At 40.1% G+C, this 17,033-nt stretch overlaps 1 protein-coding gene across 3 annotated transcripts in view; it reads left to right on the top strand.

Moving 5' to 3' along the window:
• The window catches only part of mta3 (metastasis associated 1 family, member 3), a 156,251-nt gene that overhangs the window by 115,145 nt on the left and 24,073 nt on the right, over positions 1 to 17,033 (top strand). For all 3 annotated transcript variants that reach the window (XM_073050708.1, XM_073050706.1, XM_073050707.1), the window contains exons 8-9: positions 7,057 to 7,156; positions 16,439 to 16,627. In XM_073050708.1, the coding sequence (XP_072906809.1) occupies positions 7,057 to 7,156; positions 16,439 to 16,627 (289 nt within the window). The remainder of the gene's footprint in view (positions 1 to 7,056; positions 7,157 to 16,438; positions 16,628 to 17,033) is intronic.

Here is a 17,033-nt window from a genome sequence, read left to right as displayed (position 1 = left end):
TTACTTGCCCTGCTCTCCTCCAAGTAATCCATTCCACCACTCCAATCACTGCAAATTCACAATAAAAGTGTATTAATAGTCAAGTGACTTAACTCTGGTACTTCAGCTTCTCATTGCAGATCCGGTATGTCTGTGCACAACTGGGGACACCAAATGTGCATAACCTACCATCATGCTAGATGGTGATTTAAGGATTTAGTGTACCCCATTTTAAACCTGTCTCCTTTCTGAACTATTTTAAAAAAGGGGTTGATTAAGTGCAATGAAAAATTATTTGTTGACTGCATTTGAATGTCAAAGTGAGCTATTGAGTACAAATACAGGGAGTATGTTCGACTTCTACAAGCACTGTAAAGGGCCACAGCTGACGTATTGTGTTCAGTTTTGGTCACCGCAATTTAGGAAGGGTGTGGAAGTGCAAGAGAGGATTCACTAGAACAGTCCCCAGGATGAGGGATTTCAGCAATAAAGTTAAGTTGGAGAAGTCAGTGTTCTTTGGCCTGAAGCACTGAGGAATGACAGGTGGTTTAATAGAACTGTACAAGTGGTTTAGGTAGGGTAAAAAGGGGAAAGATATTTTCTTTACCAGTATATTACTCTAAGAACCAGAACACAAATTCAGAATTTTGGCTGATTGATTCAAGAAGATGTAGAGAAAATCAGGGTCTGCAATTCACTGACCATTAGGGTAGCAGAAATAGAATCAATTAACACCAGAAAAAGACATTGGATAATGACCCAAGAGTAGTTTCTAGATCTGCAGGATAAAAGCTACGGGCCTAAACTATAGCAGTCTACGATTCTGGGAGAAGTATCATGTTGTTATGTATCAAGATGGTGGTGTATCCAGTCACAATGGCCACTCCAGCTCCAACTAATAGTGTAATTGTTCATCCTTTACATCTTTTAAATGGTGCTCTTCTGGAGTATATTTTAATATTTGTTAATTTATTTGTGGGTATGTTATCTTCTGTTGTGTGTCAGTTATATATACTGTATTGTGTCACTTGGTCCAGAGGAACACTTTTTCATTTGGCGGTATACATGTATATGGTTGAATGACAATAAACTTGAAGTTGACTTTATCAGTATATATGGAAAAAGATCTAGCACAGGAAGGAGATAGACTCTTACATTTTGAAGGTGTTTGTTGGGTGTAAGGTATAGAATTGGCTCAAATCACCCCATTTCTTGATTAAACAATGAACAAGTAGCAACCACAACAAACTGTTTCCGTGTAATTATGCACAGATTAGGACAGCACAGTACAGGCCCTTCAACTGATGATGTTGTGCTAACTTTTTAAATTATTATGTTTAGTTCTGGTCACCTCACTACAGGAAGGATGTGGAAACTATAGAAAGGGTGCAGAGGAGATTTACAAGGATGTTACCTGGATTGGAGAGCATGCCTTATGAGAATAGGTTGAGTGAACTCGGCCTTTTCTCCTTGGAGTGGCGGAGGATGAGGTGACCTGATAGAGGTGTATAAGATGATAAGAATCATTGATCATGTGGATAACCAAAGGCTTTTTCCCGGACTGAAATGGCTAACACGAGGGGGCATAGCTTTAAGGTGCTGGAAGTAGGTGCAGAGGAGATGTCAGGAGTAGGTTTTTCACACAGAGTGGTGGGTGTGTGGAATGCACTGCTGGCAGCAATGGTGGAGACGGATACAATAGGGTCTCTTAAGATACTCTTAGATAAGTACATGAAGCTTAGAAAAATAGAGGGTAACTCTAGGCAGTTTCTAGAGCAGGCTACATGGTCAGCACAACATTGTGGGCCAAAGGGCCTGTAATGCCCTGTAGATTTCTATGTTCCATGTTCTGTATACCCCAAGATCAATCTAACTGTTCTTTCCCACATATCTCTCCATTTTTCTTTCATCCATGTGCCTATCTAAGAGTTGCATAAATGTTCCTAATGTATCTGCCTCTAACACCACTCCTGGCAGCTCGTTCCATGCACCTACCACTCTCTCTGTTCTAAAAAAAATCTGCCTCAGACGTCCATCCCTAACCCTTCCCTCATTCCCCTCCTGGTATTCTGCTTCCTATTAGACATTCACCCTCGGAGGGAAAAAGTCTCTGGCTGACTCTCTATTTATGCCTCTTATCATCTTATACACCTATTCCAAACCACCTGTGATCATCCCTCATTTCTCATTTCAGAGCAAAAAGCCTTAGCTTCCTCAAGCTATTGTTATAATGCATCCTCTCTAATTCAGGCAGCATCCTGATAAATCTCTTCTGCACTGTCTAGAGCTTCCACATATTTTCTATTATTAGAGGTCCAGAACTGACTAATACTCTGTGTGGTCAAAGTAATGTTTTATAGAACTTTTACATTAGCTCACAACTCTTGAACTTAATCCCTTAGTTAATGAAGGCCAACACACCATACACCTTCGTCCCCAACCTATCAACTTGCTCAACAAATTTAAGGGCTCTATGGATGTGGAGTCCAAAATCCATCTGTTCTTTCACACTGCTAAGAATCCTGCCATTAACCCTGTACTCTATCATCAAGTTTAACCTTCCAAAATGTATCACTTCATACTTTCCTGATTTACTCCATCTGCCATGTCTCAGTCCAACTCTGCATTCTGTCAACAACCTACAAACAACACCAGCTGCTTTTGTGCCATCTCTAAACTTACTAACCCACCTTTCCACTTCTTAATTTGTAAAAATAACAAAGAACAAGGTTCCTAGAACAGCTTGTTGCACAATTACCACACTTTACCCTCTGTGACAAACCAATTTTGAAATCATGTCTTCTGACTTTCTAAATGAGACTACCATGAGGAACATTGTCAAATGCCTTAAATAAAATCCATATGTATCAAGTTCACTACATTAATTTGGTTTGTGACTTAATCAAATATTTCAGTCAGTGTCATATGGCAGGACCTGCTCCTCACAAAGCCATGCTGCCTATCCCTAATCAGACTATGATTCTCCAAATGCTCATGAATCCTGTTTCCAAGAATCCTCTCCAATAGTTTGCCCATCACTGATGTAAGACTGGTCCATGATCCCATGGATTATCGCTATTGCCTTTCTTGAACGAAGGAATAACATTTTCGACCCTCCAAGCATCTGGTACTACTCCTGTGGCCAGGAGGGCACAAAGATCAATGCCAAAGGTGCAGCAACCTCTTCCCTCACTCTGTGTAACAGCCTGAGATATATCTGGTCCAGCCCTGGATTTATCTATCCTAATGTTTTTCAAAAGTTTCTGCTCATCCTCTTTCTTAACGTTGGCATATTCAGGCCTATCAGCCTGTACTATGCTGATCTCACATTCATCACGGCTCTCTTACTGGTGAATACTGAAGCAAGGCATTCATTAAGAACTTCCCCCATCTCCTCCGACTCCAAGCACATGTTTCCTCTTTTAACTCTGATTAGTCCTATCCTGACTATACTCATCCCCCTGTTCCTCATGTATGTGTAAAACACCTTAGAATTTTCTTTATTCCTTCTCACCAAGGCCTTCTCATGTTCCCTTCTAACTCTCCTAAATCCATTCTTAAGCTCTGACCTGGCTACTTTGTACTCAAGACCCCTGTCCAATCATTGTGTTCTAAACCTTAAATATGCTTCTTTCTCCCTTCTAACTAGATGTTCTGAATCTCTTATCAACCATGTTTCCTTCACCTTATCTTTCCTTAACAGGACAAACCTATACAGATCCCTATGTACGTGTTCCATAAACAACTTCTATATTTCCATTGTGCATTTTCCTAAGAATATCTGTTCCCAATTTATGCTCCCAAGTTGCTACTTCATAGGGTCAAATTTCATCCTCCCCCAATTAAATACTTTTTCATACAATCTGCTCCTCTTCCTGCCAAAGTCTATAGTAAACATCAGGATGTTGTGGTCACTGTCTCCAAAATGCTTATTCTCCGAGAGATCTGTCACCTGACCAGTTTTGCTGCCTAGCAACAGATCCAATATGGTCTCTTTTCTCCCAGTGGATCTCCCAGTGGCCACACATTTTAATTCCACATCCCATTCCCATTCTGATATGTCTATCCATGGCCTCCTCTACTGTCAAGATGAAGCTGCACTCAGGTTGGAGGAACAACACCTTATGTACCGGCTGGGTAGCCTCCAACCTGATGGCATGAACATTGACTTCTCTAACTTCCGTTAATGCCCCTCCTCCCCTTCTTACCCCATCCCTGATATATTTAGTTTTTTCCCCCTCCTCTTTTTTTCTCTCTCTCTGCCCGTTCTCCATTTCCCCCTGGTGCTCCCCTCCGCCTTTCTTTCTCCCTAGGCCTCCCATCCCATGATCCTTTCCCTTCTCCAGCTCTATATCCCTTTTGCCAATCACCTTTCCGGCTCTCAGCTTCACCCCACCCCCTCCGGTCTTCTCCTATCATTTCGTATTTTCCCCTCCCCCTCCTACTTTCAAATCTCTTACTATCTTTCCTTTCAGTTACTCCTGACGAAGGGTCTCGGCCCGAAACTTCGACAGTGCTTCTCTGTATAGATGCTGCCTGGCCTGCTGTGTTCCACCAGCATTTTGTGTGTGTTGCTGATCTCTCCTCTAGTCACTTGTCTGTATATTTTGCCAGGAATCTTACCTGGGCACACCTAACAAATTTCACTCCATCTTCACCTTTTACACTAAGTAAGTGCCAATCAATATTGGGAAAGTTGAAATCACCCCTGACAACTGCCCTTTTAGTTTTTTTAACCTGTCTGATTAAAAAGTGGAGGATATAGCCAGTCCATCATGGGTAAATCCCTCCCCACCTTTGAGCACATCCACAGGAGCAGGAAAGCAGCATCCATCATCAAGGACCCCCACCATCAAGGTCATGGTTCCTTCTCACTGCTGCCATCAGGAAGGAGGTACAGGAGATTTGAGGCCCACACCACCAGGTTCAGGAACTGTTAATACCCCTCAACCATCAGACTGTCAAACCAGAGGGGATAACTTCACTTGTCCCAACAACTTTGGGCCTCCCACAACCTATGGATTCATTTTCAAGGTCTCTTTATCTCATGTTCTTGATATTTATTTTTTACTTTTTTTTCCCTTTTTGTATATGCTCTTTGTCTTTTGCACGTTGTTTGTATTTACTGTGAATGACCGCAAGAAAAAGAATCTTAGATTAGTGACTATGAACTTTGAAATTGTCGAAATCTGCTTCTTGAACTGCTCCTCAATACCTGTGTGTGTTGTTCACCTCTCCACTCAAAGTAAATCGATTATTATCAAAGTATATATACCGCATGTTGCTGCATACAATCCTGATATTCACTTTCTTGCAGGCAAACTCAGTGTATCCAAGAAACATAATAGAATCAATGAAGGGCCACAGCCAACACGATGGACAGACAACCAATGCGCAAAAAACAAGCTAGACAAATACAAAGGAGAAAAGTAATAATAATACTGATAAATAAATAAGCAATAAATATCGAGATGAAGTGTCCTTGAAAGTAAGTCCATAGTTTGTCAGAGCAGTTCAGTGATGGGGCGAATGAAGTTGCCCCCACTGGTTCAAGAGCCTGATGCTTGAGCAGTAATAACTGTTCCTGAACCTGATGGTGTGGGTCTTGAGGTTCCTGTACTTTCTTCCGGATGGCAGCGAGCGTAGCCTGGGTGGTGAGGATCCTTGATGATAGATGCTGCTTTCCTGCAACAGCACTCCATGTAGAAGTGCCCAGCGGTGGAGAGGGCTTTATCCATGATGGACTGGACTGTATCCACTACTTTTTGTAGAATATTCCATTCAAAAGCATTGGTGTTTCCCTACCAGGCTGTGATGCAACCAGTCCAAATACTCTCCACTACACTTTGATAGAAGTTTGTCAGAGATTAGATGTCATGGTGAATCTTCATAAACTTCTCAGGTAGTAGAAGCACTACCATGCTTTCCTCATTATCGCACTTGTGTTCTGGGCCCAAGACAGGTCCTCTGAAATGATAACAGAGGAATTTAAAGTTGCTGACCCTCTCCATCTCTGATCCCCCAGTGAGAACTGGCTCATGGACCTCCGATTTCCTCCTCCTGAAGTCAATAATCAGCTTTTTGGTCTTGCTGACATTGAGTGAGAGGTTGTTGTTGTGGCACCACTTAGCCAAATTTTCTATCTCCCTCCGTTACACTGGTTTGTCACCACCTTTGATATGGCCAACGACAGGGGTATAATCAGCAAACTTGGACATGGCATTGGAGCAATGCTTAGCCTCACAGTCATGAGTATAAATCAAGTAGAGCAGGGGTTTAAGTACACAGCCTTGTGGTGCAGCTATGCTGATGGAGATTATGGAAATCTTGTTGCCAATTCGAACTGGCTGGGGTCTGCAAGTGTGGAAACGGAGGGATCCTATTGCACAAGGGGCCAGCCAAGCAAAATAAAATCTTTTTGTAAAGGCATTTCTATGTTTCAGAAGATTTGATTCTTAAATATCAATCGATTGACCCATCTTATTTTTCAATTCAGCACCATAAACATTGATAGTGGACATCATTGTTTTTGTGTTCAGTTTACAGCTGCGATTTTTAGGACATTTAGCTAGATGAGTGAGAATAAGGAACTTTTTCTGTATTTTCAGATAAAAGTAAATTTAGTCTGTCTTCATAATGGGCCATGAAACTGGAGTGCATAAATTCCTGCTCCTTTAAAAATGATTTTAGTTTGTCACCACTGTGCTGTAGAGAACCTGGAACATGAGAGATGTGCAAAGGAGGCCTGAAAAATATTCATTATGCTGCCCTGATAATATCCACAGGGATAATTAAATAATATGGAGACATTTAAGGGGAAGATGACCAAATTAATGAGGGAGAAGGGAATAGAGGATTGGGCTGACAGGTTTTAAATAAGGAAAGACAAGGGAGAGACTCAGATTGGTTGGACTGAATGGCATGTTTTCTGTGCATAATCTGAATGCTTTTAAGTGCCATGTTTCAGATACAAAATGAAATCTCTTTCCAATGTACCTGTTATTAAATTTTAGTGCTTATGTGGCATATGAATAATGAAGCTCTTTGACTATTTCCCTTGTCTCTTTCCCACAACAGTGCTGTGGGTACATTTGCTAGAGCTCTGGATTGTAGCAGTTCTGTCAGGCAGCCAAGTTTACATATGAGTGCAGCAGCTGCTTCAAGGGACATTACTCTGGTAAGTTCAACATTGTTTTTCCTTTGCTAGCCAGAGTTTTACAGATAACAAGAAAATGAGGTTGGCCCTGATGCTTTCATTCTACATGCATGTGTGCCTACATACCCGGCATTTGGTATTACGTGTTGCCATGGGAAATCAAGCATTTTAATGTCAAAATGAGTTCGCAGTTGTCAGAGCAGATAGCCAAAGTAAGATATCTAGAAGTAAGATTGACAAATGTCTCCTGCCAATTGATGAACACTTTTGAAATCCCTTGATGTTGGTTGAACCCCTTCTGGAATAGTGGCATTTTCTTTTTCATTATGTTATTGCAGATGCACATTGGGAATAAATTGCTTGGTATCAGAACCACTTTTATTATCACTCATATAATGTGACCTTTGTTGTTTTGCAGCAGTACTACAGTACATAAACATAGCATTACTATAAATTACAAAATCAATAAATAGGGTAAAAATATGGAATAACGCGATGTTCATGGACTGTACAGAAGTCTGATGACGGAGGGTTACAAACTGTTCCTGATTAATTGAGTGTGGGTCTTCAGGATCCTGTACCGCCCCTTGATGGTAGCAACAAGAAGTGGGCATGTCCTGGTTGATGTGGGTCCTCGAGGGTGGATGCCGCCTCCTTCTTGAGGCCCCACCTCTTGAAGTTGTGTTTGATGGGGAAGGTTGTTCCTGCAATGGAGTTGGCTGAATCTACAACTGTTTGCAAGGTCTTGCATTCCTGTGTATTGGAGTGCCCACACCAAACTGTGACGCAGCCAGTCCAAATGCTCTCCACCGTACGTCTCCAGAAGTGTGACATACTAAATCTCCTTCAACGCCTAATGAAGCAGGGCCTCTGGTGTGTCTTCATGATCGCGTCAATGTATTGTGTGGTTGTTTAGAAACTCATGGGCATGTAGTCTGCCTTTAGTTTATTATGATTTGTCTAGATCCTGACTCTAAACATGTTGAATTATCAGTCAACCAGAGAGTATAATCACAAAATTAATTCAACTACTCCAATGTAAAGAGCATGTGTAATCATCATGTTGTTTCTTCTCGGCAGTGGTTCTACTGTGCACACAGTGCAATCACAGCAGATGCAATTACATTTCACCATCAATGTGCAATTAGGCAAATGCTGGCAGCACACTAAGCATTGATATAGTAGGATTAGTGAATTAAAAACTGAATTTAACAGAATCCAAAGGATAAAGGAGGAGAAGGAGATGAATACATTTATGTAAGGAATAAAAAGGCTGGGTATACGCTGGAAACTACTGTTGGAGGAATGTGAAGTTGAGGATTACTATTGTGCTACAGAGGTAAGTAGATGAAGTGAAGTGGACATTGAAAGCAGGGATGTCAGATCAATTATAACCTAGCATTCAGGAGGCTGGGATTTGCTGGAGACCCCAGGGTATTATCATGTGGGTTGAACTCTGTAGAAAGCATAATGTACTAAATAGAGCAGGGGTTCCCAGCTTCTTCAAATCCATGGACCCCCTACCATTAACCGGAAGTTCTGTGGACCCCGAGTTGGGAGCCTTTGATTGAGAGAATTGATGAAGTAGTAGTTAAGGTGTCAATATTTAATGATGAATAGAGAGCCAAGTTTTGATCCTTGAGGAAATGCCCAGAAACCTCAAACTTTGTCACTTTCAGCTCCTAAGATGTAATTAATTATGGAACCAAACAAGGGCAGCCTAGTTGGCCAATGGAAGAGGCTTTAGAGAAAGGTTAACAATGTTTAAATGTTGAAAAAGGACATGGTGTGAAGCATCGCAAAAAGTTGTAGACTTTTTCTGGATGGAATCAAGCCAGGATGGTGTCCGGAAGGTACTTGCATAATGAAACGTTTATGTGGCAAGGCTAGATGGCAGACCAAAGAGGTAAGAGGGAGGGGGTTGAGCTTAATGTGACTTGACAGAAACAGGTCCAAAGTGCAAGATGAAATGTGATTCAGATATAAGCACAGCAAATGCCAAGCCTGTCTGTAAAAAGATTAAATGGAGAAGATTAATTCGATAAAAGGTGAAGAGGTGAAGGGCTAAAGGGGTGGCAGATAGTTAATGTGACTCAAAAGTAAGATATATCATGCCAAGGGAATTACAGATCAGTTGGTTAAAATGGATATTAGAAAACGTAACACTGAATATTTACTGGTGGAGGAAATTGAAAAGTATTGAGAAACCAGAAATATAAATCTTACTTTTTCAAATGAGTTGCAAGAACAACATTAAAACAGAAAATGCTGGAAATACTTTTCAGTTTTCTGGATCTGCTCAGGTCACAGAATGTATTGTCAGAATTCTGATGAAAAGCCATTGACTGGAAACATTAGCTTAATTTCTCTGATTTTACATGTTATCTGACATGAATATTTTCAGCATTCCTGTTCTGTTTTCGGATGTTCAGCATCTTTAGATTTAAAAAAAATTGTAGGTGAAATCTTGCTTGAAGATAATGAGAGACATTGATTGTGTGGATAGTCAGAGGCTTTTTCCCAGGGCTGAAATGGCTAGCACGAGAGGGTATAGTTTTAAGGTGCTTGGAAGTAGGTCCAGAGGAGATATCAGGGGTAAGTTTTTTACGTAGAGAGTGGTGAGCGCGTGGAATGGGCTGCTGACGACAGTGGTGGAGGTGGATATGATAGGGTCTTTTAAGAGACTCCTGGATAGGTACATGGAGCTTAGAAAAATAGAGGGCTATGTGTAAGCCTAGGTAGTTCTAAGGTAAGGACATGTTCGTCACAGCTTTGTGGGCCAAAGGGCCTGTATTGTGCTGTAGGTTTTCTAAGTTCCTATGACTGAATTGAATTTGGAAATATAACTGTGAGAATTTAAAGATTTTTTAAAAAGAACTTTAATGCTCTGTAGATAGGACCAAATAACTCATAACCTGTGCAAAAACCAGAGGATTAGAGCAAATGAAAAGACTTTAGGGCCTCTCTGAGTGGCCTCCTTCATTCTTAAAGATTATATTATAAGAAATCTTTGTGAGCCTGTTGCTGAACATGCAGATCACTTTTCAGAATATCAAAAGGTATTGAGTCAGAATGATAGACTGCTATGGAGAAGCTTGTGCCAATTTGTATGTTTGTTTCTGGTTGCTAAAACATAGGTGGGTGGGGACATTCAAATGCTGGTGTAGAGGGAAAAAAATCAAGAGATGTAGCTTTTAGTTTTTCAGATCAATAGCCATTAGTTTTCATTCATATTAGAATAACAGTACAGGTCCTCCCCAGCTAACAAGAACTTGACTTGTGTATAGCCTATGCATGTAAACAACTTTTTAGGAGATAAGTAGAATGGATTTACTGGTTGTTAAGGGTTTGCTGGCATCTGCTGTGTGGGAGCTCGCAGGATTCAACACACAAACCACTAAGCAGAGCATTTCTCAAGTGTATGTCTGCAAATGTAGAGTTAATGGTAGATCTAGCTGGCCTTTGCACAAGTTCCAAATACCTCTTGTTCATTTGGCCTCTTAGAAATATGATCAAATTGCAGATGAGGATCACCAGGATGTTATTTGGATTGGGGGATGTAAGTTAAGGGGGAGAGATTAGATAAAATGGGTTTGTTTTCCTTGGTGTGAAGGAGGTTAAAGACTTAATGTTGGTATATAAAATTATAAAAGACTGATATAGGATAGACGGAATATTTCTCCCATAGTAGAGAAACAAGAGGGTACAAATTTAAAGTGAGCCAATGGAATTAGGATACCATGTGTATAATGGGCCAAAAGGCCCAATTCAATACTGTACCACTCTGTGCTGGAATATGGCAGTATCCTTAATAGTTGTTGCTTTAAAAGTAAGCAAAATAAATTTATGAACAGGATCTAATTTTAATACACTGAGAAGGAGATGAATGTGGGAAAGAGGTAATGTGCATCCACAACGTGCACAGAGGAATCATCTTCTACTGAGATAGATATCTTGAGGATATTAATTGAGAAGTTCTGTGATTAAAATTTGTACATTTCAGAAGAAAACCATATCTTTACAACATCCATCTTCACTTCTCGTGATATCACGGTCACAGCAGATTGTACAGCTGCAGGGCAGTGCTGTTTAACTAGCTATTGAATGCAATATTCGAGTACAAAAGAATTCCATATCTCAGGGACTAGTGAACTTACTTTTCAGTGGCTTCCTGGAGAATGCCAAATGAGGGTCAAAGTCCTGACATCATTCAGTGCAGAAATGTACTTACTGGGATGCTTGATTGTGGTGGTAATTATTGGGATCTGCCTCTTGGTACACCATTGGATATTCCAGACATGTCCTGATGTTTCCACAGGTATTAAGACTGAAACCTGATCAGCACACATCAGCATGAATACCGTAATTAAGGCTTAACCATTTAGAAAGATTAATTCAGAGAAGAGGAAAGGAACAAATTTGTTTTTGCAAATAGAATCCCATTATTTGAATCCACTATTCTCACCCTTTGTTAAGTGCTTGTGCTGTCTTCAATAACTGGAAGAAAAAGACTTAAGAATCTTAACATTTGTTAGAAATAGCTATTCATTCAAAAAATTGTTATAGGGAAAAATATTTTTGAAGAGCTTCATAGGTACTTAAATTAAATTACGTGAGTCCTTCAGTACTATTTTGCATTTTCAGTTTCAGCAGAATATTACATTTCTTAGCCTGTACATTTTATTTTACAAACCAAATGAATTTCTAAAAGGTGGTGTTGATTTAATCTGAAGAATATTTTCTTTCTTCATGCTCTGATGTGTTGGTCGTGCTTTCAGTAAATAAAAAAAAAGAGCTGAAAATCCTCTCCACCTCCAGCTTCATCTATAGAGAAACAGAAATCGGTCTATTGTATTACAAGTCGATAGTACTTCTTCAGGATTGGATCTTTTCAAAGAGCATCAAAATGAGAAGGGATAAAAAATTTTAAAATGCTGCAGAAAAAGAAATTGAATGGCATGAAGTTCTTCTGTGAGTTATCAAAGTGGTTAAAAGGTTCACCAAAGACAAAAAGAGACATTGATAAGAAAAGTTTTTGAAATAAGCACATGTGCAAGAATCAGACATTTAGTCTTTGAATAGACTAAGAATAGAATTGTGCTGAGTTCTTCTAGCATTTTGTGTGTGCTGCTTTAGATTTGTATAAGCTGGATAGAGAAATACAAATGATGGGAAGGTGGAAAAGACCAATGGATATGTAAGGAGAAATAAAGCATTAGTATAGAAGATATTGTTGATAGGACTCTGACCGTAGGGTCCCATCTCATATATCAGTAGGTTTCAATGTCATTATCAATTGGCTTTGTTCTTAGAATTAAATGCAAGGGCTATAAGTTGCTTTGTACTTGCATTGAGAATCTTTGGAGCCACATCAAGGCCATGGAGAGCATAAATTATATAATTAGGCCATCCTATATAGTTATTTTTGTGCGTTTGAAATTTCTCTTTGACATTTTCTGTTAGAAAGTTTTAAAAGTGTGAGGTTTGAATCCTGCTCAGTTATCTGAACACTGAACAAAGTTACAACAAATGTCTACTGGTAGATACCGTACAAAGTACACACATTGTGCATGGTAATCTGATAGAAAGTGTTCCTCAAATTCAGACTAATTAGCACCTTTTCAGTTTGATTTAACAAAATACTGTAGTTGGCCTCTAAACAAGAGATCCTGTTTACTCTAAATGTTCAGCTTTGCTGCTGGCTTAGAAATAAAATTGTTATAAATACCTGTTTTGTAAGTTAGGCAACTAAGTTTTCATATACAAGAAAACACTGAATTGTTTACAATTTTCTTTGAGCTTAATTCTAGTAGTGTGAAGACACGAGTGTATCCAACAGCCCTTTCCTGCTTTCTCCTCTGCTAAGCTTTCCAATACTTCAGTGTCTCATCAAAGTCAAAGTCAAGTTTGTCACATGCACAAGTATGTTTCCACAAGTACAACGCAAATTTTACTTGTAGCAGCATCACAGGCACATAGCATCATATAAACAGCACTCACGTGAAAAATATAAATTATACATAATTTTACACTAATTTTTGCAAGAAAACATAATTGAAACCAAAGTTCATTTTAGTGCAAAGCTGTCAAAGTGGCCCTAGTATTGCTAAACTTTAGTGATTAGGATTTTGCCTGTCTGTTCAAGAGCCAAATGGTTGAAGTTCAGTAGTTGTTCTTGAACCTGGCGGTGTGGGACTTACGGCTTCTGTACCTCCTACCCGACAGTAGTTGGTGATGGAAGGGCATACAGGAGCGAGAGATACTAGTTATTTGAGTGGCGTCACAACAACAACCTTGCAGTCAACGTCAACAAGACCAAAGAGCTGATTGTAGACTTCAGAAATGGTAATTTGAGGGAACACAACCTAATCCTCGTAGGGGGATCAGAAGTGGTGAGAGTGAGCAATTTTGAGTTCCTGCTTGTCAGTATCTCTGAGGACCTAACCTGGATGCAACATATTGATGCAGCTATAAAGAAGGCAAGACTGCAGCTATAATTCATTAGGAGTTTGAGGAGAATTCATTTGTCAACTAAAACATTAAAAAAACTTTGACAAATGTACTATGGACAGCATTCTGACTGGCTGCAATACCATCTGGTATGGCGGGGCTTTTGCACAAGATTGAAATAAAGATCCAAAACTTGTAAAATTAATCAGCTCTATTGTGGGTACCAGTTTCTGTAGTATCCAAGACATCTTCAAGGAGAGTTGACTTAGGAAGGCGGCATCTGTCGTTAAGGATCCCCAGCACCCAGGACATGCCCTCTTCACGTTACCCCAGGAAGGAGGTACAGAAGCCTGAAGGCACACACTCAGCGAGTCAGGAATAACTTCTTCCCTTCTGCCATCCAATTTCTAAATGGACATTGAGTCCATGAGTAGTGTTTTATTGCACTACTTATTTTAGCTTAACTCTTTAATAAACATACATATACTTAATGTAACTCAGATTTTTTTCTCTACATTTATTTATCATGTACAAGGTGCCCCCCCTTACGAAGGTAGAGTGTTCCTATGAAACCTTTCTTAAGCCAAAATGGCGTAAAGCGAAGAACCATTTATTTATAAGGGAAAATTTTTTGTAAAAGCGAAGTGGCGTAAAGCAAACATTCATAAAGCGGGGGACACCTGTATTTCATTGTATTGCTGCGGTAAAGTTAACGTAAGCCAGTCATATTAAATCAGATACTGTTTCTGATTCTGCTTATGTTCCTGTTCATTTGAATTGCTGTCCCAGACCATACTGCAACCAGTCAGGATATTGCAACAGTACATCCATAGAAGTTTATAGGAACATAGAAAACCTACAGCACAGTACAGGCCCTTTCGCCCACAGTGCTGTGTCGAACATGTATTTTCTTGGAAATTACCTAAGGTTACCCATAGCCCTCCATTTTTCTAAGCTCCATGTACCTGTCCAGGAGTCTCTTAAAGACCCTATTGTATCCATCTCCACCGCCGCTGCCGGCAGCCCATTCCACACACTCACCACTCTCTGCGTTTTTAAAAAAAAACACAACTTCCTCCACACTGCCAAGAGTCTTACCATTAATACTATGTTCTGCCGTCATATTTGACCTACCAAAATGAACCACCTCACACTTATCTGGGTTGAACTCTATCTGCCACTTCTCAGCCCAGTTTTGCATCCTATTGATGTCCCAGTGTAACCTCTGTACCAACTTCCAAGCACCTTAAAACGGTGCCTTCTTGTGTTAGCCATTTCAGCCCTGGGAAAAAGCCTCTGACTATCCACACGATCAATGCCTATTATCTTGTACACCTCTATCAGGTCACTTCTCATCCTCCTTCTTTCCAAGGCAAAAAGGCCGAGTTCACTCAACCTGTTTTCATAAGGCACGCTCCCCAATCCAGGCAACATCCTTGTAAATCTCCTCTGCACCCTTTCTATAGTTTCCACATCCTTCCTATAATGAGGTGACCAGAACTGAGCACAGTACTCCAAGTGGGGCCTGACCGGGGTCCTATATAGCTGTAACATTACCGCTCAGCTCTTAAACTCAATCCCATGGTTGACGAAGGCCAATGCACCGTATGCCTTCTTAACGACAGTCAATCTGCGCAGCAGCTTTGAGTGTCCTATGTACTTGGAACCCAAGATCCCTCTGATCCTCCACACTGCCAAGTGTCTTACCATTAATACTATGTTCTGCCGTCATATTTGACCTACCAAAATGAACCACCTCACATTTATCTGGGTTGAATTCCATATGCCACTTCTCAGCCCAGTTTTGCATCCTATTGATGTCCCAGTGTAACCTCTGACATCCCTCTGCACTATCCACAACACCCCAACCTTTGTGTCATCAGCAGATTTACTAACCCATCCCTCAACTTCCTCATCTAGGTCATTTATAAAAATCATGAGGAGTAGGGGTCCCAGAACAGATCCCTGAGGCACACCACTGGTCACCAATCTCCATGCAGAATATGACCCATCTACAACCACTCTTTGCCTTCTGTGAGCAAGTCAATACTGGATGCACAAAGCAATGTCCCTTGGATCTCAATTACTTTCTAAATACTTTGCCTCCTTACTTTCTCAATAAGCCTTGCATGGGGTAACTTATCAAATGCCTTACTGAAATCCATATACACTTGCATCATTGATGCTCTACCTTCATCAATGTGTTTAGCCACATCCTCAAAAAATTCAATCAGGCTTGTAAGGCACAACCTGCCTTTCACAAAGCCATACTGACTATTCCTAATCATATTATGCCTCTCCAAATGTTCATAAATCCTACCTCTCAGGATCTTTTCCATCAACTTACCAACCACTGAAGTAAGACTCACTTTTGTTAGAGTTTTCAATGAAAGCGGAGTTTCCTTAACCTCCTAAGAAAGTAAAGACGCTGGTGCACTTTCCTTAGGGACGGGTCATCCGATATGTTAGTGCCCAGGAATTTAAAGCTGTTGACTCTCTGCACCATGGAGTAGTGTCATCAGAGAATCCAAAGAAGTTGAAGATGGCATTGGAGCCCAGTGTTGCCCCATCGTTCCCCATTGTTAGCTGTGGATGCGTTTACCCCTATGCTTTGCACTTCATTTATCCTCAATTCCATTCTTTATCCCTTGAGGTGTACTCTCCCTGGTTTAGAATATGATCTTTTTAATTTATAGTATCTACAAACTTTGTATTTGTAAACAATGCCGTGAGATGTCAGACAGGATAATTGCTTAATTTTGTTTTATTTTGTAATTTTCATTATTACAGGTATTTCTTGTTAACTCTTTTGCATCACTTACGGTGTCTACTGATTTTATTTTCTTCAATTAGTTTCACGCAATGGACACTTTACACAAGCACAACTATGACTTGACAAATGCAATCAGTATCTTAGTGCCACAGGGTGGTCCTGTTCTGTGCAGAGATGAAATGGAAGAATGGTCAGCATCTGAAGCTAGCCTGTTTGAAGAGGCATTGGAAAAGTATGGCAAGGACTTCAATGACATCCGGCAAGACTTTGTAAGAACAGCAGAACATTTATTCTGATCTCATTAATCCATTGATTAGATAAAACTGCAGGAATGAAGTTAATTTATTAATAGGACAACTTTTGATCCATTTGCTCTGATGCAAGAATATTTCATTCTGTGTGCTGTAAGGAATTAACATGATAACATTGATGTGTTCTTTGGAGGTCATTACATACCTCTGCAAGAAAATGAGACATAAAGGAAAATAGAAAAAGTGAAATAAACTGGATTATTTTGGGAAAGAAAGATTCTTTTGAAGGAGGAGGAGAATAGATCAAGATCAGAAATATAAGAAACTGTGCATTCCTTTTCTGAGATGTGCCACACCTTCTGAATTTTCAACATTCTACTGCTGTTGATTTCTTTTCTGTGAATGCTTTGTTTAACTTTAAGTT

This window comes from Hemitrygon akajei, chromosome 7 (assembly GCF_048418815.1).
Source record: "Hemitrygon akajei chromosome 7, sHemAka1.3, whole genome shotgun sequence".
NCBI lineage: Eukaryota > Metazoa > Chordata > Chondrichthyes > Myliobatiformes > Dasyatidae > Hemitrygon > Hemitrygon akajei.
The sequence above is the reverse complement of the archived record's forward strand: the minus strand, read 5'-3'. Positions and strand labels throughout refer to the sequence as shown.